General features: G+C 43.7%; 1 protein-coding gene across 1 annotated transcript; it reads right to left on the bottom strand.

The window, feature by feature from the left end:
• Nucleotides 1-1235: 1235 nt before the first annotated feature.
• LOC111748444 (synaptonemal complex protein 3-like) lies at nucleotides 1236-18669 on the bottom strand. The gene is made up of 9 exons (XM_064278500.1): nucleotides 18527-18669; nucleotides 16407-16552; nucleotides 16147-16216; nucleotides 15939-15973; nucleotides 13734-13851; nucleotides 12797-12896; nucleotides 10912-11010; nucleotides 2014-2118; nucleotides 1236-1888 (listed from the first exon to the last, which is right to left on the bottom strand). The coding sequence occupies exons 1-9, from the start codon at nucleotides 18667-18669 to the stop codon at nucleotides 1835-1837; spliced, it is 870 nt and encodes a 289-aa protein (XP_064134570.1). The 3' UTR covers nucleotides 1236-1834.
• Between the last annotated feature and the right edge of the window lie 5016 nt (nucleotides 18670-23685).

A 23685-nucleotide genomic window follows, 5' to 3' on the forward strand; every position in this document is an offset into this window, starting at 1 on the left:
TTGACAGGCACTGTGCCAGGCTGATAGGTGAAAACCAGCATCTGCAGGGGTGGCTGGCCTCATTGCTCTTCTTTTTCGTGGTTTTGCTGCCTGTTCTTTTCCTAAATGGAACTCACAATCAACTTGTCTAGCTACAGAAAAGGAAGAACAACAACAACAAAAAAACCTCATGGCATTTTTTTATCATGATGGTACGAAATTTATGAATTTACTTAGGGAAAACTGACTCTCTACGAAGTTGAGCTTTCACGTCCGAGAACCTAGTCCCTCTTTCCCTTTATTCACAAATCTACTTTTGTGCCTTTCAGTGTGATTTATACTTGTACTTATATAGATTTTGGATATTTCTTATTCAATTTATGCCTAGTTTATTTCTGCCATTGTTCATGGGATCTTCTATTGTATCTTCCAACTGATTATCATTATACATAGGCTTTTCGCTTCTGTATATTCATTTTTCTACCTGTTACTTTACTAATTTCTCTCAATGTTTATTATAATGGGGCTTCCACTAATCCGTTCTGATTTTTATTTTGAAATTTACTTTCTCGTGTCTAATTACAGTGGCCAGTTCCTCCATTTCACATTATTAAAGAGTTAGGCATCTCTTTCTCGTTTCCAATGTTAGTAGGAATGTCTCTAGTCAGTGTCTCCCCATTAAGCAAGGCATTGGCTTCGGGGCTGAGGTTTGTAGATTTCATTACGTTAAGGTAGTTTAGCTGGCTAAATTATTCCTCAAAAGTCACTAAGTACAGCACTAACAAAATCCAAGTCTGAGAAAAAAAATTACCTGTTCTATAGAGGGTGTACTGCTTAAAACCAACTTCCACTGATCAGAGTCTTCAGACCAAAGAGAAGAAGTTGGGGGTCAGGCAGAAAGTGCGCATGCCTCTTAATTTTACTACATTCACATTATATTTGCTAACAAATATATTAGCAATAGATCCAGCTGGAGTCTTGAAGTTAAAAATTCCTTTTTCTGGGCCAGGACGCAGTATAATAAAATGAAGGAGTACTTAACTGAGTCAAGGAAAATTAAACAGAGATTTAAAAAACCTGGTGATGCTCATTCTAGTACACAGTATAGCGAGTGGCCTGTTTGAATTTGCCTGTCACTGAATAACAAACCAACCCAAGTATTAGTGACTTGAAAAAGCAACAATTTCTCCCAATTCTGGGAGTCACGACTGCGGAGAGAGCTAAGCTGGCCAGTTCCTGCGCTCTGCCTGGTCGTGGCTGGAGTCCCTCAGGCTCCCACGTGCAGCTGGTGGCTCTTTGGTTATTTTAACGATTTTTAGCAGTGCGATTTACTCTAGAACACAAAATTAAGTTGCTTCTGAGTTTTCTAAGTCGATAAAATACTTGTCCTTTGAATCGTTACTTTTGTCAGAATCTTCTCTGAAAATTAAGGAGTATGTCTACAGAAAGAAGCACAGAGAAAATCGATTTCGTTTATATCTTTATTGTATTTTTCATAAGGAAGAACAATGTAACCTTCCGTACTCGTGCTTTCTACCTTTTGGGACTGATACAGATTCTCTAAGGCCAAAACCTAAAATTAAATCATCTTGACTCTTAAAAGTTAAATAACAGCGCAAGGGAGGAAAAGTCACCGTTGCTACCAAAGGGCTGAAAGCTCCATACGCATGACTTTGAAACTGCTGCTATTCAGATAACGATTCAGGCTTTGTCTGGTGGTTAACAGAAAGGGAGTCTTGTGCTCAACAAACAAGGTAACGATCAACAAGATGCAGTAATTTAAAGTAGAATGTGTCACCTAGCGAATATTAGAACTGTGTCATGTTACTATTCTAGCTCTTTCTTCAAAGGGTCATCAGAAGAACAGGGATCGAAGAGTCTTTCGGACAATCGCCATCTCTTGCCACTGCTGTTACACGAAAGGACAGATGACATCTTTAACATTTTGTTAAGTGTTTTGCATATCTCAGCAAATAAAACATTTCAATGCTTACATTAACTCTTACTGTGCAAATTTAAATATACACTACTTACAGATTCCACTAAAATTTTGTTCTGCAGCGAAGCCATGTCTTTTCTAAGTTCGCTCTGTGCTTGAGTAAGAATGTCTTCATGATTCTTCTCCATGTCCTCGACGTTCTAAAACCAAAAAGTCTGGTTCGGTCATCTCAGCTTCTAAACTTGCATGATTAAATTGCAAATGTATGAACTTTTTAATTTCTAAAAGATGATGGGGGGGCCAAGATGGCTGACTAGGTAGACGCTACCTCGGATCCCTCTGGCAACAAAGACTCAGAAAAACAAGTGAATCGATCACATACATGACAATCTACGAACCCTGAATGACAAACACAGATTTAAAGAGTTGACCTGAGTGACAGAGAGGGAGAGCGAACAACTACGGGGAAGCAGCGACTGTCTTTGGAGCCTGGAGCCAGCGTCCCAGTCAGGTAACCTTGGCGCCGGGCTTAGGACTGGGCCCAGGGGAGCTGAACACAACATCTCGTGATGGCGCAAACACGGGGCGCAGCCCTACCCCCCGGAACTGACCCCGGGAGGGGGCCCAGCCGGTCCGCGTGGGCGGTGTGGCGACACGGCTGGTGGGAGAAGTCCCCGGGAGGCAGTGACTGGTTTTGGAGCCGGGGGTGCACCGTCCCCACAGGGGAACCTTGACGCTGGCCTTTGGACTGGCAGCGGAGGATCTGACCGCGGCTTCAGCGGGCCTGACCCTCCGGGGCAATCTCCACACAGCCAGCACACATAGCTGACACGCCCCTCGGGAATCTCAGATAAAATAGTCACCCCAGGCAAGATAAGCAACTTTGGCTATATTCCGGGGTGCAACTCTCTCCTGTTTTTCTGAACCCTCCCCTCCCCTTCCCAGGCAGCTTAATTAACATTGGAATTTCCTGAGCCAGAGGGAGAATGGCTCCCGCTCCGTGGCTTTGCTTTTCCTTTTTTTTTTTTTTTGGTCTTTTCCTAACCCATTCTTCTGGCCTGAGAGAAGCAACCACAAAAAACCCAGGGACCAAAAATCCTTCCCTAATTGGACGAAAAACACAGAACCAGCTCTAGCCAAGCATATATGATCCAAATCTCAGGCTTTCATCCTTACAGGGAACAAGGTGACTGTTATAATGCAAAGGCAGTTCTGATAGGGATCTGACTGCATTTTTTTTTAGTGGATTTACTGGAAAAACAAGTTTCCCAGGTCTGATATCTCTGCTTATTCAACAGAGCCCTAACTGACCCACAAGAGGGAACTGAGGGCTGAAGCTCCCCCCAGACCACCTAGCCTCTTGCCTTAGGGGTCTAAGGAGGGTGACACCTACCAATCTGTAGAGGTACTTGCATTGGGGGCCTAAGGTACAGCTGCAGAGCCCTCCCACCAAGGTGCTTTAGGAATAGAGACACACCTACCTCATTGACACTTAGGGGAAGCCTGTCAGCATCCTGCCCCCCTCGGAGTGTGAACCCCAGCTGCTAATAGAATCTGGTGCAAACAACTATCACCACTACTTCTCAAGGTGTATAGGTGTTAGGGTGCAGCACATACTTGATGACCCAAAATCAGATTCTACTCAAGAATAGTGAATAGACTCAGGCATATATATCTGGCAACAGCCCAAACCAGCTGGTAATAGGTCATAAGTAAGTCAAGGGCTACAACAATCAAGACAGCACAATCTAGTAGCCCATCCACGTATATTGAAAGAAAACAAAACAAGGTAAGACTCAGTGAGCAAATATAGAATAAATCACTACAATATCTTAGTGATGGCTCGGAGACAGCAGTCGATATCAAACCACATAAAGAAGCAGAACATGACAGCTTCTACAACCCCCCAAACAAAAGAATTAAAATCTTTCCCAAATGAAGATATAATCCTGGAATTATCAGATACAGAATATAAAAAACTAATTTACAGAATGCTTCAAAACATCAGGGATGACCTCAGAAATGAAATAAGGCAAACTGCAGAAAAAGCCAAGGAACACACTGATAAAACAGTTGAAGAACTCAAAAAGAAAATTCAAGAACACAGTGGAAAAATAAGTTGCAAAAATCCATAGAGAGACAGCATGCAGAAATCCAAAAGATTAACAATAAAATTACAGAATTAGACAACGCAATAGGAAGTCAGAGGAGCAGACTCGAGCAATTAGAATGCAGAGTGGGAAATCTGGAGGACCAGGGAATTAACACCAACATAGCTGAAAAAAAATCAGATAAAAGAATTTAAAAAAATGAAGAAACCCTAAGAATCATGTGGGACTCTATCAAGAAGGATAACTTGCGTGTGATTGGAGTCCCAGAACAGGGAGGGAGGACAGAAAACACAGAGAAAATAGCTGAAGCACTGCTGACAGAAAACTTCCCTGACATCATGAAAGACGAAAGGATATCTATCCAAGATGCTCATCGAACCCCATTTAAGACTGATCTAAAAAGAAAAACACCAAGACATATTATCATCAAACTTGCCAAAACCAAAGATAAAGAGAAAATTTTAAAAGCAGCCAGGGAGAAAAGAAAGGTCTCCTTCAAGGGAGAATCAATAAGAATAAGTTCAGACTACTCAGCAGAAACCATGCAGGCAAGAAGGCAATGGGATGACATATACAGAGCACTGAAGGAGAAAAACTGCCAGCCAAGGATCATATATCCAGCAAAACTCTCTCTGAAATATGAAGGCGAAATTAAGATATTTACAGATAAACACAAGCTTAGAGAATTTGCAAAACCCAAACCAAAGCTACAAGAAATACTAAAGGAAATTGTTTGGTCAGAAAACCAATAATATCAGATACCAGCACAACACAAAGTCACAGAACAGAACATCCTGATATCAACTCAAATAGGGAAATCACAAAAATAAATTAAGATTAATTTTAAAAAAATGCGCAAAACAGGGAATCATTGAAGTCAATATGTAAAAGATCACCATAATAAAAAAAAAAATCAAAAAGAGGGACTAAATACAGGTGGCATAGAACTGCCATATGGAGAGGGTTACAAGGCGATAGAGGACAATACAAGTTAGGATTTTACTTAGAAAAATAGGCGTAAATATTAAGGTAACCACAAAGAGGTATAACAACTCTATAACTCAAAATAAAAGCCAAGAAAAACGTAACGACTCGACAAACATAAAGCCAAATACTATGAAAATGAGGATCTCACAATTTACAAAGAAAAACGTCTCAGCGCAAAAAAGTAAGTGGAAAAATGAAATTGTCAACAACACACATAAAAAGGCATCAAAATGACAACACTAAACACTTACTTATCTATAATTACGCTGAATGTAAATGGACTAAATGCACCAATAAAGAGACAGAGAGTCTCGGACTGGATAAAGAAACATGATCCGTCTATATGCTGCCTACAAGAGACACACCTTAGACTTAGAGACACAAACAAACTAAAACTCAAAGGATGGAAAAAAATACATCAAGCAAACAATAAGCAAAAAAGAAGAGGAGTAGCAATATTAATTTCTGACAAAATAGACTTTAAACTGAAATCCACTACAAAGGATAAAGAAGGACACTACATAATGATAAAAGGGACAATTGATCAGGAAGACATAACCCCAATGACAGGGCTGCAAGATACATAAATCAAATTTTAACAGAACTGAAAAGTGAGATAGACACCTCCACAATTATAGTAGGAGACTTCAACACACCACTTTCGGAGAAGGACAGGACATCCAGTAAGAAGCTCAATAGAGACACGGAAGACCTAATTACAACAATCAACCAACTTGACCTCATTGACTTATACAGAACTCTCCACCCAACTGCTGCAAAGTATACTTTTTTTTCTAGCGCACATGGTACATTCTCTAGAATAGACCACATATTAGGTCATAAAATAAACCTTTGCAGAATCCAAAACATCGCAATATTACAAAGCATCTTCTCAGACCACAAGGCCATAAAAGTAGAAATCAATAACAGAAAAACTAGGGAAAAGAAATCAAATACTTGGAAACTGAACAATACCCTCCTGAAAAAAAGACTGGGTTATAGAAGACATTAAGGAGGGAATAAGGAAATTCATAGAATGCAACGAGAATGAAAATACTTCCTATCAAAACCTCTGGGACACAGCAAAAGGAGTGCTCAGAGGCCAATTTATATTGATAAATGCACACATACAAAAAGAAGAAAGAGCCAAAATCAGAGAACTGTCCCTACAACTTGAACAAATAGAAAGTGAGCAACAAAAGAATCCATCAGGCACCAGAAGAAAACAAATAATAAAAATTAGAGCTGAACTAAATGAATTAGAGGACAGAAAAACAATTGAAAAAATTAACAAAGCCAAAAGCTGGTTCTTTGAAAAAATTGATAAACCATTGGCTAGACTGACTAAAGAAATACAGGAAAGGAAACAAATAACCCGAATAAGAAATGAGAAGGGCCACATCACAACAGACCCAACTGAAAGTAAAAGAATCACATCAGATTATTACGAAAAACTGTACTCTAACAAATTTGCAAACCTAGAAGAAATGGATGAATTCCTGGAAAAACACTACCTACCTAAACTAATACAATCAAAAGTAGAACAACTAAATAGACCCATAACAAAAAAAGAAATCGAAACAGTAATCAAAAAACTCCCAACAAAAAAAAAGCCCGGGCCCAGATGGCTATACTGCAGAGTTCTACCAAACTTTCAGAGAGGAGTTAACACCACCACTACTAAAGGTATTTCAAAGCATAGAAAATGACGGAATACTGCCTAACTCATTCTATGAAGCCACCATCTCCCTGATACCAAAACCAAGTAAAGACATCACAAAAAAAGAAAATTACAGACCTATATCCCTCATGAACATAGATGCAAAAATCCTCAACAAAATTCTAGCCAATAGAATTCAACAACATATCAAAAAAATAATTCACCACGACCAAGTGGGATTCATACCAGGTATGCAAGGCTGGTTTAATATTAGAGAAACCATTCATGTAATCCACCATATAAATAAAACAAAAGACAAAAACCACATGATCTTATCAATTGATGCAGAAAAGGCATTTGACAAAGTCCAACACCCATTTATGATAAAAACTCTCACCAAAATAGGAATTGAAGGAAAATTCCTCAACATAATAAAGGGCATCTATGCAAAGCCAACAGCCAACATCACTCTAAATGCAGAGAGCCTGAAAGCATTTCCCTTGAGAACGGGAACCAGACAAGGATGCCCTTTATCACCGCTCTTATTCAACATCGTGCTAGAAGTCCTAGCCAGAGCAATTAGGCTAGACAAAGAAATAAAGGGCATCCGGATTGGCAAGGAGGAAGTAAAATTATCTCTATTTGCAGATTACATGATCTTATACACAGAAAACCCTAAGGAATCCTCCAGAAAACTACTGAAACTAATAGAAGAGTTTGGCAGAGTCTCAGGTTATAAGATAAACATACAAAAATCACTTGGATTCCTCTACATCAACAAAAAGAACATCGAAGAGGAAATCACCAAATCAATACCATTCACAGTAGTCCCCAAGAAGATAAAATCCTTAGGAATAAATCTTACCAAGGATGTAAAAGACCTATACAAAGAAAACTATAAGGTACTACTACAAGAAATTCAAAAGGACCTACTTAAGTGGAAAAACATACCTTGCTCCTGGATAGGAAGACTTAACATAGCAAAAAGGTCTATTCTACCAAAAGCCATCTATACATACAATGCACTTCCGATCCAAATTCCAATGTCATTTTTTAAGGTGATAGAGAAACAAATCACCAACTTCATATGGAAGGGAAAGAAGCCTCAGATAAGCAAGGCATTACTGAAAAAGAAGAAGAAAGTGGGAGGCCTCACTCTACCTGATTTCAGCCACAGTAGTCAAAACAGCCTGGTACTGGTACAACAACAGGCACATAGACCAGTGGAACAGAATTGAGAACCCAGATATAAATCTATCCACATATGAGCAGCTGATATTTGACAAAGGCCCAGTGTCAGTTAATCGGGGAAAAGATAGCCTTTTTAACAAATGGTGCTGGCACAACTGGATATCCATTTGCAAAAAAATGAAACAGGACCCATACCTCACACCATGCACAAAAACTAACTCCAAGTGGATCAAAGACCTAAACATAAAGACTAAAACAATAAAGATCATGGAAGAAAAAATAGGGACCACCTTAGGAGCCCTAATACAAGGCATAACCAGAATACAAAACATTACCAAAAATGACAAAGAGAAACCAGATAACTGGGAGCTCCTAAAAATCAAACACCTATGCTCATCTAAAGACTTCACCAAAAGAGTAAAAAGACCACCTACAGACTGGGAAAGAATTTTCAGCTATGACATCTCCGACCAGCGCCTGATCTCTAAAATCTGTATGATTCTGTCAAAACCCAACCACAAAAAGACAAACAACCCAATCAAGAAGTGGGCAAAGGATATGAACACACACTTCACTAAAGAAGATATTCAGGCAGCTAACAGATACATGAGAAAATGCTCTCGATCATTAGCCATTAGAGAAATGCAAATTAAAACCATGATGAGATTCCATCTCACTCCAACAAGGCTGGCATTAATCCAAAAAACACAAAATAATAAATGTTGGAGAGGCTGCGGAGAGATTGGAACTCTCATACACTGCTGGTGGGAATGTAAAATGGTACAAGCACTTTGGAAATCTATCTGGCGTTATCTTAAACAGTTAGAAATAGAACTACCATACAACCCAGAAATCCCACTCCTCGGAATATACCCTAGAGAAATAAGAGCCTTTACATGAACAGATATATGCACACCCATGTTTATTGCAGCTCTGTTTACAATAGCAAAACCTGGAAGCAACCAAGGTGTCCATCATCGGGTGAATGGTTAAATAAATTGTGGTATATTCACACAATGGAATACTACGCATCACTAAAGGAGAGACTGGAAGGGCTGCCTCATTAGGGGCAGAGCAAGTGGGAGTACGGAGTAAGGTGTATATAAGCTTATATGTGAAAGTCTGACTTGATTTGTAAACGTTCACTTGAAGCTCAATAAAAGTTAATAAAAAAAAAAAGTGCCCATAGCTACAACATGGATGAACCCTAAAAACAGTATGCAGAGCGAAATAAATCAGTCCCAAGAAAAGAAAAGGAAAAAAAAAAGATGCTTACTGTTTATTCCAAATAAAAATATTCCAAGCAATACAGAAAGGCCAAAATACCCACTAGCACAATAGAAAAGATGTCAGACTGAGTCAAATATTGTTACGGGAGGTTCAACACTAGTATACTTTGCTTGAAACAATGGGCTAATGAACTGTTAAGGTCAAGACGGAGCAAAGAGAAAGACTGAGGTTCCCTATCAATAAATACGGTAACTGTGAAACTCTCTAAGAAGCTTTCTAAAGCCACTTAGTATGACTGACAGTCAACGAACATGATCTTATTGGAGGAAAAAAGCGATCTGTAATGGGAGCTTTTCAAGTTACGAAAAATATAAATTACGTTTTCAATCTTTACTCCTCACCCAACCAATGGTGATCTCGTGCCTACCGTGTAAGAAGTACCGTCACCGTGTTAAGCACTGTGCAGGAACTATAAAACAAATGATACACCATCTCATCCTCACTCCAGGAAGAAGGAGAAACACATCAGCAAAAATACCACCAACATTTGATAACAAATAGGTGTGGAAACAAAACTTGCTGTATCTACACAGTGGAAAACGAGATTAGTTCCCAGTTACTCAGCAAAAGACTAAGATTTCCACAGGGGAAGAAAGAGGAGTTAAGTGTCATCGGGGGCGGGGGGGCACAGGCAACCTCATGGAAGCACATGGCGCATTAGGTCACTTAAAGCAATTCAGCTGGAGGGGTGGGAGGAGAGAAAGGATGCAGGAAATGACCTTCCAAAAGGGGGTCATGTTATTTGGGGACTTGAACACCTAAGATTTTAGAATAGGAAGCTACTGAGAGTTTTCCAGGAGAGAAGGGAAATGTTTCAGGAAGGTGACACTGCAGGCCTCTCTATGAAGGACGGACTAGAGAAGAGAGAAATCCGATGGAAGAGTTTCAACAGCACACAAAGGACGGATGAGGTCCTGAACTGGGGCAGCAGAAGTGGGGATTCAAAGAAAGAAAGAAAGGAAAGAACCATTGCAGAGGTAAAAATATCTGGATGGGAAAGATCAGGAAGCGGAGGGGCCAAAGACAACACTAAACTGCCTGCCCTGAGTGGTTAACACTTAGAAGAAACCATTTGTAAAATTTATCAGACTTTGACACAGATGAACAAATTGTTCTCAGGGGGCATGAGAGCAAGGCAACAAGCTCTCTACTCTGAAAGGCTTTAAAAAAAACAAAAAACTCATGTAACACACACACGTATATGTGTATATGTGTGTGTATATATATTTATAGACATTAAAAGAATGTTGATATTAAATCTATTTAATGGGTTTTCTTAAACTATCCCAACTAGCTTTCAAGAGTGACATTTTAACATGTTTTTGAGCATGGTTATGCAAAATAACCTCCCATCAAAGAAAGAAGGCGTCTATGTAGAGGTCCCACTGATGCCTGCCCAAGCGTGTGCCTGCACGAACAACAAGTCAGTGTCACCGACCACGTTTTGCTAATGTAATGAGAAATCTAGTACATATTTCTCAATTCAGAAACTTTTGATCCTTCGCTGGCTTTTTCATCCTGTTATATGTCTGGGCCATCTCTGAACGACCCCACAAAACCATTAATGAATCCTAAAAGCCAAAACCATTTGGTGCTACGTAAAATCAGGAACAAGTCAAAACGGAAAGCGCTTAAGAATTTTAAATGCGTAAAAAATGTTTTCTCCCATAAATTCCAAAGGAAAAAAGCATCTTCTCCTTCCACACACACATTATGTTTTATAAGAATGTATTGTGTTACCGAGGACAACAGACCTTCACGAATTGCTCATAAAGAGTTTTGGCAGCTTTCAGTGTCTGGTTCTGAAGAATTCTAGTTTGTTGTAAAATCCTTTGTTGCTGTTGAATCATAACCTACAAATATACATATATATATACAAACAAAGAAGTCGTGATAAAAATATAGGTAAAATTGAGCAATGAATAATTCTACACTAAGTTTAAAAACATTAAAATCACTGCTTCTAACATTTGGAATTCTGTTTCCCCAACCCACTCTGAGGAAATTAGTTCATGCCTTCTCTTCAGTCCTCAAAGGCAGCAACATCTCCTCCACAGTCTTTACATTTAACTGGTGACCGTACTTATTTCACTAAACAGAAGCCATCCAAAGAGGACTGCCAGTCTCCTATCACCGCGCCTACCACCCACCTATACCCATCAGCCCTCATACACTCTACCGTCTCCCCGTTTTTATGGAGGAACAATCCTGGCTTGCCAAAACCGACTTCTTCTCCTGCCCACTAGATCGATCCCATCCACTCTCAAGAATATTGCTCAGCAATTGTCCTCCCACCACCCCCCTCCAAACTTTCATTTTTCTCCCTCTAGATCATAACCATCAGCATACAAACATCTTGCTATTTCTCCAGTCAAAACCCACGTGTATTCCTTTTCTCCCCAGCTACCATCCCATTGCTTCCTGTGCCGTTCTCTCTTATACTCACTGGCCTTTTCCACCCACCGTGCCACCAAACCCTCGTTCCTTAATGACACCAACGCCCCGCACGCTGCCAAATCCACCTTACTTGGCCTGTCAGCAGCATACGACAGAGCTGATCCCGCTCCAGAATCCAGGCCCACATAGCCAGTGGCCTACTCAACATGCCTCCTTGGGTGTTTCCCGTGCACCTCAAATTTAACTTTTCCAAACCTCAGCTGACTGACAAAGCCCCCCGCCACACACACACACCAAGTTTTTTTTTCTGATGTGAACAATAGCTTCAGTCTGGAGGTAAAAGTTGTGTGATAAATTCACAAACAATTCAAGAGTGAAAGAGAAGGCTAGTTAATGTAGCTATACAGTATATGGGTGGGACTGACTTCCATCCCCCATAGGGACGGGCAGGTGGCCCAGGTCTGGCCATCAACAGTGCACCATGCCCTGGCCCACCGTGACTGGTTCAGGGATGGGCAAATGATCCAAGGCAGATCAGTGAGAATTCTCCCGAGGGCCTTTCTGACAGAGCTATTGAGTAAGACTGTCTCAGCCCACTGGGGTTGCTACACTGTTCGTAATCTAGGATCACCAGAGGCTATCTCGCGTACCACACTGAGAGAGCCTGCTAAGGGGTGGAGACAGAGCCCAGGTGACACTGCGTGAGCCACCTTTGCCCACCCCATCCAGCTTTGCCTGCAGCTACACTCCCCCTGCAATTCTTTCTGTAAATCAATATATTCCTGTTTGATAATTTAGCAAATTTCTGTCACTTGGAACTGCAGGAATCCCAACAATACAGGATGGTATTTGCTTATGGAGTCCCCTGGGATCTCAGCTAACGTGCTTGGCTGCAAACCAAAAGCTTGGAGGTTCAAGTCCACCCAGAGGCGCCTCGGAAGAAAGGCCTGGTGATCTACATCCCCAAAAATCAGACACTGAGAACCCTGTGGAGCACAGTTCTACTCTGACACACATGGGCTCGACACGAGTCGGGCTCAGCTTGATGGCAACTCTTCCTTTTTTTTTTTTATCTGCTTCCACTTCCCTGCTTTATAGTTATCGGGGCAAAACACGCAGCCAGCAGTGACTAGTGGAACTGAGCTCCGTTCTGTGGATCTACTACAAGCCTAGGCTCTCCATTCATTCCTACTTGCGACTGAGCTACCATAGATTACGTATGAAGCCAAGCGTGATACCGACAGTTAGTTTTACTTCTCGTTCCTCAGCTTTCTTCATATCTATATCCCACTGCTGAAACAAAGCCAGAAACTGCTGAGAGTATTCATGAGTAAGCTTCTGCCTGTAAAACACAACAAGGAGCACTGTCATATTTCATGCCAATGTGAAAAAAATAAACACGTTCAAAGCAAAGTTGACATAACTTATACTACAAAAGAAGAAGGGAACAGCAGCAGCTTAAATCTTCTGACAGGAAACCGAGATGGAAAATCAGTGATTTATGGATTCCAAACATTTTTTTTTTAACAGGATAAGTGAGAAGCTATTTCGTACACTTTAGCTCTTCAAAATGAAGAGAGTTTTAGAGTACATGTAATTTTTCCAGAAACATTAATTTTGTCTCCAAGCAGTTTAATTTTCACTCTCTTTTACTGAGTAACATATAAGTTCTGGTATGATAAATAGACCCAATTATGGAAGATTTCCAAACATGAATATTTCACTTAGCTTTTTCTCCCCACTTTGGCATAAGAAGCTGTACAAAAGAATGTATAACCCAATTCAGCTAAACCATACAAATTATTTATAAGATTGTCCTTTTACCACATTGTTGAACACAGCGAACACTCACAAGACTAAGTGTATGGCATTTACCTTTTATTCAGTTTGCATATTTCTAGAATGAATACAAGTTCCTTTTATAGTAAGAACTCTAAATTGTCCTTCGAAAGGGAGGGGAGATAATATTTATCGACTTCTAGGAAATACGCCCAATTCTATGAAAGAATGAGGTTATAAGCCTAAAGAACTTATTTGCTTTGAGAACAATCGAGTCAGGTACATTTTCACTAGAGACTCCAATAAGCAGAGGATAACTGTATATTTCTTAAGTCATCTGCATCCATAAATACCAAGAAATGATACAAGTGTCGCAGCTCTAAAAAACCAACAGCCTTACCATTGCTCTTTTTGGGTTTTCCAAACATGCTCAATTTTCTCGTTACTACTTTTGACAGAAGCATTGGTATTCATTTCAAATCTTCTTCTCTTTGCAATAAGGGTTTTTTGAATGTCAGCTATGTTGAAAATAAATATTCATTTATATTTAACGTTAAAATCTTTTAGTTTCCACATATTCAAATCAATACGGGTAGTTTTCGGTCAGCAATAATAGAAAGACATTGATAATTTTAAAAACAGGCATCATTTAAATAAAAAAAAGGTTGTTCCTCTCCTCCCGCCCCATTTTTTTCTGTTAACACTTTTAGTTACTGTTTTCAAATTCTAATATTTCTAAAAAGATTATTTTTAAAATTTAGGGATGGTAAATCCCAAAACCCCAGTGCTGTCAAGTCGATTTCGACTCATAGCAACGCCATAGGGTTCCCAAGGCTGTAAATCTTTACGGAAGCAGACTGCCACATCTTTTCTCCTGCGGGGCCGCTGCTGGGTTTCAACCACCAACCTTCCTGTTAGCAGTGGAACGCTTTAAGCATTGTGCCACCAGGGCTCCTAGAGATGGTAAAAAGGAGCTAAAAATTAAAACATTTTCTATTATCCAGAATGTGCGTAAAGGGTCACAAGGACAGACTTAGCTTCCTAATGAGTAAAAAGGTATAAAGGATTTATTTTTCTAAATTGATACAATATCCCCCAATTCAAAGGACACATTTAAATGGAATACTGTTAGAAGTCATTATATAACCAGAAGCTGAACCCACTGCCATCCAGTTGATTCCGACTGATAGCAACCGGCATGGACTGAACTGTGTCCCCAAAAAACATGCGTCAACTTGGTAGGATCCGCCATCTGGTGATCTGATGCAATTATCCTATCTTCCCCCATTTTGCCTGTCGTAAATCCTGATCTCTATGTGCTCCAGAGGCAGGATTAGCGTGGGATGTGTCTTGAGTCACCACCCTTACTCAAGCCATGCCCTTGCTTGAGTCACACCTTTTATCTTACAAGAGGTAACAGGAGAGACGGGGACCTGCCTACCACCAAGGAAGAAGAGCCGGGAGTGGAGCTCGTCCTTTGAACCCGGGGCCCTGCACTGAGAACCTCCTAGACCCAGGGGAAGACTGATGCCAAGACACTTCGTACATCTCCCAGGAACACTGGGCCACAGATGTTGAAGGGAGACAAGGACCTTCCTTCCCCCAGGACAACAGAGAGAGAAAGTCTTTCCCTACAGCTACTGCCCTGAATTTGGACTTCTAGCCTCCTAAACTGTGGGAGAATAAATTTCTGTTTGTTAAAGCCATTCCCTTGTGGTATTTCTGTTATAGCTGCACTAGATGGCTAAGACAGCAACCCTGTAGGACAGAGTAGAACTGCCCCAAGTAGAACTACTCCAAGGCTGTAAGTCGTTACGGAAGCAGACTGCCACATATTTCTCCCAGGGAGCAGCCGGTGGGTTCGAAGTGCCGACCTTTCGGTTAGCAGCCGCGTGCTTAACCACCGCACCACCAGGCCCTTCCCGAATATAAAACACACAAAATTATTCTATTAAAAAGTTCCCCAAGCAGGATAAACAATTAAATAAAAGAATATGATTTTAAAGAATCGAGTCAGTGATCCTTTTAAATGTATTTTCTCTGAAAGAAACAGAGGCCATAGAGAGAAAAATTCTACTTTAAGTAATTAAAGTCATTCAAGAACTCTTTTTAAGTACTTCTGTGGAGCTCTTTATATGACATTTTTACCTGTAAGTGTTTCACTTCATACAATGTTTTAATACTTCAAACAAAGCTTTGCTGAGCATATGATTTTTGCCCCCCGCTCCTCTGTCATCATTGGAAACCCTGGTGGCGTAGTGGTTAAGAGCTACGGCTGCTAACCGGAAGGCCGGCAGTTGGAATCCACCGGGCAATCCTTGGAAGCCCGATGGGGGAGTTCTACTCTGTCCTTTAGGGTCGCTATAGGTCGGAATCGACTCTATGGCAGCGGGGTTGGGTGTTTTTTTGTTTTCACCTCTATCATTGGCAGTTATTTTTCAGTAACCATGAAGGTGCTGCGCTGTCATATAAAATATTAGAGCACTATTTCATACGTGAAGCATCCATCTATATAGAGTCCACTGAATCACATTTCCTATTCTCCAAGTTACGTGATTTAAAACAATTTTGTTTAACTGCCAGTATCTCTTAAGAAAAAACTTACCTTTAAATCTTTCCAACATATCCTGTACTTCGGCCCTGTGAAGAAATTACATGAACAATTTGTAAGGAAGGGCACAAAAAATGGCATGCTCGTTTGGGAAGAAATGTCTCACACCAACTGTTTCACATGCGATACTTGCTACATAAACCAAAGTCGACTTTTCTTTAAGTACCCGACCCGATGGGCAAATATTGCTTGAACACATTACCCCAGCTCTTCCTCAACTGATCCTGCAGATGGTCTTTTTCTTCCATCCTTATCAGTTACTGGACTCTTTCCTTCATTGAAATGAAAAACAGTTTTAAATTAAGTATGTTCTACGAGTTAATTTTCAATGGCGGCATATATACATTTTGGAGGCTTTTGGGCTTTTGGCCAACAAAAGGTTTTAAAGTAAATAAAAAAGAAAAAGAGTAAAGTGTGCCCTATGCGCCACACTTGCCAAGATGTTAGTTAGGGACACTGTACCTTCCTCCTTCCCGTCCAGCTCAGAACCACTCAGATCTTTTTTATCTTCCGTGCCAGAGGCTTCTCTATCCTGATCCTTCACCACGCGTCTCCCAGGTCTCCCCGTTCCCTTTCTTCCAGTGGGTGCCATAATTAGATTCTGTTTGCTGACTTAAAAAACAGATCCCTTAAACTTCCCGAGTTCAAACACGCCATTTAAACAAATGGGTAGCTTTGCACATCAGAGGTCTCTCACAAGGGTCGCCTCGGTTAAATAACAAGGTTTGCAGTCTCCTCATTTCTATTATTGGACCAGGAGGTGACAAAGGTGACAATGACAGGGTCAACCCTGAGTCCACACTGGGACGTGTGGGTTTTGGTCCTGCCTCTGCCAGATTCTAGCAGGCTAAATGGGGCAGATCCCTGTCACAGAGGGACAACGTGACAGCTGGGGGGCCACCCGCAGAGCAGGCCGGACAGAAGTCTGAAGCAACGGACACATAAAATAAAGACTTGCTGCCACTTGGCTTTGGAGAGCGAACGTCCACACAGGCCACCATGACATCTCCAGGGGACAAACGTAGGGCCCTTGGTCACCTGTCATGGTCCCTGAGGGGACGAAGCCTCCCCTTCACCCCCCCTTACCTGTCCTCCCTCCTCAATCCTTGCCTGTCCTCCTTCCCCTTCCCCTGCACCAGTTTTCCTTCCTCTTCCCCCGTCTCCCTCCCTCCCTCACTCCTCTCGCAGATCCTCCCTCCCCCTCACCTGTCCTCCCTCCCCCTCCCCTCACCTGTCCTCCCTCCCTTACCCCCTCACCAGTTTGCCCTCCTCTCTGCCCCTCCCCTCTCCTCCCTCCCCCCACACGTGTCCTCCCTCCTCCCCTCACCTGTCATCCACTCCTGTCCCCAGACCTCATCGTCCCTCCCTTCCCCCTCACCCAGCCTCCCTTCTCGCCCTCTCCCCTATCCTGCCTGCCTATCCCCTCACCTGTCCTCCCTCCCCATCCCCTCACCAGTCCTCCCTCTCCTCCACCTGTTCTCCCTCCCTTCCCCCTCACCCATCTTCCCTTCTCGCCCCCGCATCCTGACTCCTCATCACCTCACCTGTCCTCCCTCCCCATCCCCTCACCTGTCCTCCCTCTCCTCCACCTGTCCTCCCTCTCCTCCACCTGTCCTCCCTCCCTTACCCCCTCACCAGTTTGCCCTCCTCTCTCCCCCTCCCCTCTCCTCCCTCCCCCCACACCTGTCCTCCCTCCTCCCCTCACCTGTCATCCACTCCTGTCCCCCATCCCTCATCCTCCCTCCCTTCCCCCTCACCCATCCTCCCTTCTCGCCCCCTCCCCTATCCTGCCTCCCCATCCCCTTACCCTGTCCTCCCTCTCCTCCACCTGTCCTCCCTCCCTTACCCCCTCACCAGTTTGCCCTCCTCTCTCCCCCTCCCCTGTTCTCTCTCCCCCCACTCCTGTCATCCACTCCTGTCCCCCATCCCTCATTCTTCCTCCCTCCCCCTCCCCTCGCCTGTCCTCCCTCCCCATCCCCTCACCTGTCCTCCCTCTCCTCCACCTGTCCTCCCTCTCCTCCACCTGTCCTCCCTCCCTTACCCCCTCACCAGTTTGCCCTCCTCTCTCCCCCTCCCCTCTCCTCCCTCCCCCCACACCTGTCCCCCCTCCTCCCCTCACCTGTCATCCACTCCTGTCCCCCATTCCTCATCCTCCCTCCCTTCCCACTCACCCATCCTCCCTTCTCCCCCCTCCCCTATCCTGCCTCCCCACCCCCTCACCTGTCCTCCTCCCCTCTCACCCGCCCTCCCTCCCCTGCCCTACCTCCCCTCTCAACTGTCCTCCCCCCTCCCTCCTCTCCCATCATCCGGCCCCTCCCCTCTCAGGCGTCCTCCCTCCCAGACCTTCCATGCCCCACTGACTCCCATCACCCTAGGCCCTCAGAGAGGCCCACCCCACCACCCCCTCCTTCCGCCTTCCACTCAGTGGCCGGATCAGGCCCCGGCGAACAGTCACCTCACCGGGCACAGGTGACTTGGGGGGGTGTCTCGCACTGAACACACGCCCCTCGTCAACCTGATGAACCCGATGGCCACCGCAGACCCGCCGGGATCCCAGCCGCCCCACACTGCCCGCCCCTCACCTGAGGTAAAGGCTGTAGCGGCAACACTCCCAGAGCGAGGCAGCTGGCCACCGGGAAGCTCCTCTGAGGCACTTCCGGAGGGGGCGGAGCAAGCCAGCCTTGCCTGAGCGGGCGCAGCGCTGATTGGCCAGCACAGCGCGCATGCGTGAGGTGGGGGGGCCTCGGCGGAGCCCCGCCCCCTGGCGGAAACAGACCTGCAGGCTGGTGCCAAGTTCTTAATAGTTAACATGTTGCTTTCCAATTTCTTCCTTTAACTTGTAAGTTGCAAATCACAAACATAGGGGAGTTAATGAAACATAACTCCTTTTCTCCCGCCCCGCCCCTCGCAACCACTAATAAACTTTGGTCTGTGTACCTTTGCCTTTTCTTGTCCTTTTATAGAAGCGAGGTCATACAATATTTGTCCTTCCGTGATTGGTTTATTTTGCCAGGGTTTGCCTAGACACAGGCATAATGGGTCTAAGGACATTCAATGCCTTTCACCCCTGCAGAGACCTGATTTCAACAGCATAGACCCTCATTAGCACAGTACAACAGGGTATATAACTTAAGTCTAAGTTCAACTATATCAGCTCTATGGTGGAGTTTCAGGTCCTTGACATTTGACACTGGATCCATTAAGCAGGGTCCTCAAGCCTGGTAACTCCACCCTCTCCACCTACCACCTGTGACAGGGGTCTAAGAAGAAGTGCTGTCTCCCAGTCCTTAAAGCCAACAGCATTGGGTGCCCAAAATACAAACACTTATGCGGGGGAAGTCAGTGTCTTTGGTGTTCTTCATTCTCCTTTGCTCCTAGTGAGTTGGGACCAATTGATGCATCTTAGATGGCCACTCACAAGCCTTTAAGGCCCCAGATGCCACTCACCAAAGTGGGATGCAGACCATTTTCTTAATAAATTTTGTTATGCCAATTGACCTACATGTCCCCCAATACTATGGTCCCCAGGCCCCAGCCCCAACTTCTCTGTCCATTGAAGTGCTTGGATGTGTCCAGGAAACGTCTTATGCTTTGGTCCAGTGGCAACCAGATCCTACGAATTCCAGTAGATTTCTATCAGTCTTTGTCAGTAAAGTGTCTGTGCATATCCCCTTTGCCCGTTTTTAAATTCTGTTATTTGTTTTTTGGTTGTTGAGTTTTTGCAGAAATACAGACGCTAACTGAGTCTCCAATAAAAGCCATAGTCTTCTTGCGGGTGGCAAGGTCAAAGGTCAGGGCTCGCTCGGGGGAGGAGAAGTCCCACAGAAGAGCCCTGAAGGTGGCGCTGGAAATTTTGAAGGAGAGGACAGGCTTGGGTCGCTCAAGCGCTTTCCACAAAGAAGACACCACCAGTCTGTCTCAAAGGGTACCACAAAAGACGTCCAGGGCACTCCCTCCAAGAAAGTTTGGGAAGCACACAGGAGAAGGATCCAGAAGCCATAGGAAGAACACTGAGTTCTCAAAATTCCTGGTGGGGTCTCTCATGAGGTGTGATACTCTGTGTGGTGATGAGCCTTTTCTTACTTTGACGTAAGTTATTGGATTTCTTGTTCAGATACTTTCTGGATTTTCCTTGCTCAACCTCTTGGTTTTTTTTTTTTTACCTCTTTATCTTTACAAAAAAACTCTCTGAGTTACAAAAGCAACAACAGAGATGCTTCTTTTCCGCGGCCACTCCCTTCAAATTCTTCTTCTAAAAGCCACTTGTTATTCAAATGTCAAGTTAATGGATCGTCTGCTTCGAGCCTGCATGCACTGACTGAGATCTTTGCTGGCAAAAAACCATCCTCAGCCCTCCAAGCTCCAAGCGCCCTCTTCATCAGGTTCCCTCAGAGAGACCAGCCCAGCGGACCAGGGGAGTGCACCCTGTCTCTCTCCCAGAGCTCTTGCCCCAGCGCCTAGGGGCCTTGCCCCAGCACCAGAGAATCGCTTCCTCACCATCAAAGGGAGGTGATGCACACAGGCTGAGGAGGCCTGTCCCTGACCTTCCTTAGAAAGCCCTTTGAGCTGGGCAGCCCCTTTCCACGGGAGTCTGTGTTCAGGCTCTGAGGGGCGGCTTGTCCATGCTCAAGGGTGATCAGCACCACCATGTCTTCCCTGGGTTTCTCCACACTGGTGCTTACTCCTTCCTACCACCACTGCCTCCTTATGCCCTTCTTGCCTTTTAGCCCTCCAAATGATTGGCCCACCTTCTCTTTCACTGGAAGGTAGTGGCAGGGTGGCGGGGGGCGGGGGGGGGGAGAGCAGGAAGTGAGCCCTCCCTGCCTGTTCATCATATTCTTCGCTCTTCCCATTTTATGTTTTTCCAAGTGGATTCTGGTTTCTAGAAGATTTACTATGACAGGCCTAGGGGGGTGTGTGTGTGTGAAAAAGAGAGAGAATGATGCATTTATTATACTTGGGTTTTAGCACATTTGATCATGCCGCTTGATATCTTTCATCATTTTGGGAAATTGTCAGTCATTGTTTGTTCCACTATCCTTCATCCCCAAAGAATGGCTCTTCTGGAACTCCAGTTGAATATATCTCTTATGTGGTTGGGAATATAAATTACAAAATTACCAAAGAAGCTTCCAGTAGGCTGTACGGTGTTTTAAAAAGCCATTTTTTTATACGGTAGAAATACATGTATAAGTAAAATGAGAATCCTGGAACCCGTGGACTCAAACATCTACAGCAAACCCTCCTGGGTGATGGAGTCACTGCTGATTAATACCTCTCCTGTTTTACCACCTTAAATGCCATTCTAGGTTTTTTTAGCGTGTTTGTTTTCAAATGGCGCTGAGAACAACATTTACACTGGAAGCAGAAACGTTTTCAGGGGTGGGAGCGGGCAGTGAGCGTGGATCACGTGTGCCAGCGTCAGGCGCCTGGCTTTTCTGCTTGTGGTTTTTTTGATCCATACTAGAGGTGCCTAGCATGCAGGCATCGGCACTGGATGCCCTTTGATCCCCGGAGAGGAATCCACTTATAAGCAGAGAGCCGGGTGACGGGGCTGCTGGATCACCAGCTACAGCGTGAAGAGTCCCGGGACCCAGGTCCCAAAGCCGCACTACCACAGTCCGTGTGTCATTTGTCGGGTAAGATGGGTCCCGTGTCACTAAACGTTTCCCTTCCGTTCATTTTATGTTGAGATGTTGGGTACAACTAATTTTGCCCCTGGCTCTACAGCCAGTTCTTTTTCGATTAAGAGCCACAGGTTTGGTATCAGGACATAAAAGGGTTTTCTTGATCGTTTAATTCTATTTATTGCCCTTCCCCGCCCCCACACCCCGCCTTTAATTCTATTGCATCACAGTCCGAAAACGTGGCTGTGCCATTTATAGTTTTTAGACCATACTGGGATTTTCCTTGCAGTGTACAGTGTCATCCGCTGTTCATCTTTTACTGCAGTAAAGTATATAGAACAAAATTTTGCCGTTCCAGCCATTCTAAGTGTACAATTAAGTGACATCAAGTACCAGTACCATGTTGTGCCACCATCGCCACTCTCCATTTCCCCAAGTTTTTCATCACCTCACTCAGTCCCCCTTCCGAAATAACTCCTCTGCCCGGCCCCCGGCAACCACTAACAAACTCTGTTCTCTCCACATTCGGTAATTCTAGATATTTCATGCAAGTGGAACCAGACAAGAATTGTCCTTTTCTGACTGGCTGACTGCACTCAGCATCATGCTTTCAAGGTCCTTCCATGTGGGAGCTTGTCTCAGGCCTTTATTTCTCCTGTAACAGTCCATCGTATGGATAGACCCCTTTTTGTTTATCCCTTCACCTGTCGATGGACATGTAGGTTGTTTCCACCTGTTGGCTACGGTGAACAACGCTGCGACACACGTTGGCATCTGTTTGAGTCTCCTTTCGAGAGTCTTGGGCATAGACCTATGGGTGTAATTGCCACAGCACATAGTAATTCTACGCTTAACTTTGTGTGGAAAACCAAACTCTTTTCCGTAGCGGCTGCACCATTTTACATTCCCACCAGCAAGGCACAAGGGTTCCAGTTCTCCACATCCGCGCCAACACTTTTTTTTTTTTTTCTGATAACAACCATCCTGGTAGTGTGTGTTAGGTGGTATCTCCTTGTGGTCTTGATTTGCATCTTCCTAGTGACTACAAATTGACTACATCTGTGGAAAGAGATGATGGAAAAGCTGAATATCATCAGTCAGAACAAGGCCAGGGGCCGACTGTGGAACAGACCATCAATTGCTCATATGCAAGTTCAAGCTGAAACTGATGAAAATCAGAGCAAGTCCACGAGAGCCAAAATATGACCTTGAGTATATCCCACCTGAATTTAGAGACCATCTCAAGAATAGATTTGATGCATTGAACACTAGTGACAGAAGACCAGACGAGTTGTGGAAGGACACCAAGGACATCATCCATGAAGAAAGCAAAAGGTCACTGAAAAGAGAGGAAAGAAGGAAGATACCAAGATGGATGTCAGAGGAGACTCTGAAACTTGCTCTCGAAACTCGAGCTGCTAAAGCAAAAGGCAGAATTCATGAAGTGAAAGAACTGAACAGAAGATTTCAAAGGGCCTCTTGAGGAGACAAAGTAAAGTATTATAATGACATGTGCAAAGAGCTGGAGATGGAAAACCAAAAGGGAAGAACACGCTCGGCCTTTCTCAAGCTGAAAGAACTGAGGAAAAAGTTCAAGCCTCAAGTTGCAATAGTGAAGGATTCCATGGGGAAAATATTAAAAGACGCAGGAAGCATCAAAAGAAGATGGAAGGAATACACAGAGTCATTCTACCAAAAAGAATTAGTCGATGTTCAACCATTTCAAGAGGTGGCATATGATCAGGAAGCGATGGTACTGAAGGAAGAAGTCCAAGCTGCTCTGAAGGCATTGGTGAATAACAAGGCTCCAGGGATTGATGGAATATCAATTGAGATGTTTCAACAAACAGACGCAGCGCTGGAGATGCTCACTCGTCTATGCCAAGAAATGTGGAAGACAGCTTCCTGGCCAACTGACTGGAAGAGGGCCATATTTATGCCTATTCCCAAGAAAGGTGAACCAAACAAATGTGGAAATTATAGAACAATATCATTAATATCACACACAAGCAAAATTTTGCTGAAGATCATTCAAAAATGGCTGCAACAGTATATCGACACGGAAGTGCCAGAAATTCAGGCCAGTTTCAGAAGAGGACGTGGAACCAGGGATA

This window comes from Loxodonta africana, chromosome X, assembly GCF_030014295.1.
Source record: "Loxodonta africana isolate mLoxAfr1 chromosome X, mLoxAfr1.hap2, whole genome shotgun sequence".
Lineage (NCBI taxonomy): Eukaryota > Metazoa > Chordata > Mammalia > Proboscidea > Elephantidae > Loxodonta > Loxodonta africana.

Bases quoted from the DNA above. Each gene is read 5' to 3' on its own strand.
- LOC111748444 (XM_064278500.1), bottom strand. From the start codon at position 18,669: ATGCGCGCTGTGCTGGCCAATCAGCGCTGCGCCCGCTCAGGCAAGGCT. The intron at 12,897-13,733 runs GTAAGGCTGTTG...TGTGTTTTACAG, and splicing joins AAAACCCAAAAAGAGCAATG to GCAGAAGCTTACTCATGAAT. The intron at 1,889-2,013 runs GTAAGTAGTGTA...TTCGTGTAACAG, and splicing joins ACAAAATTTTAGTGGAATCT to CAGTGGCAAGAGATGGCGAT.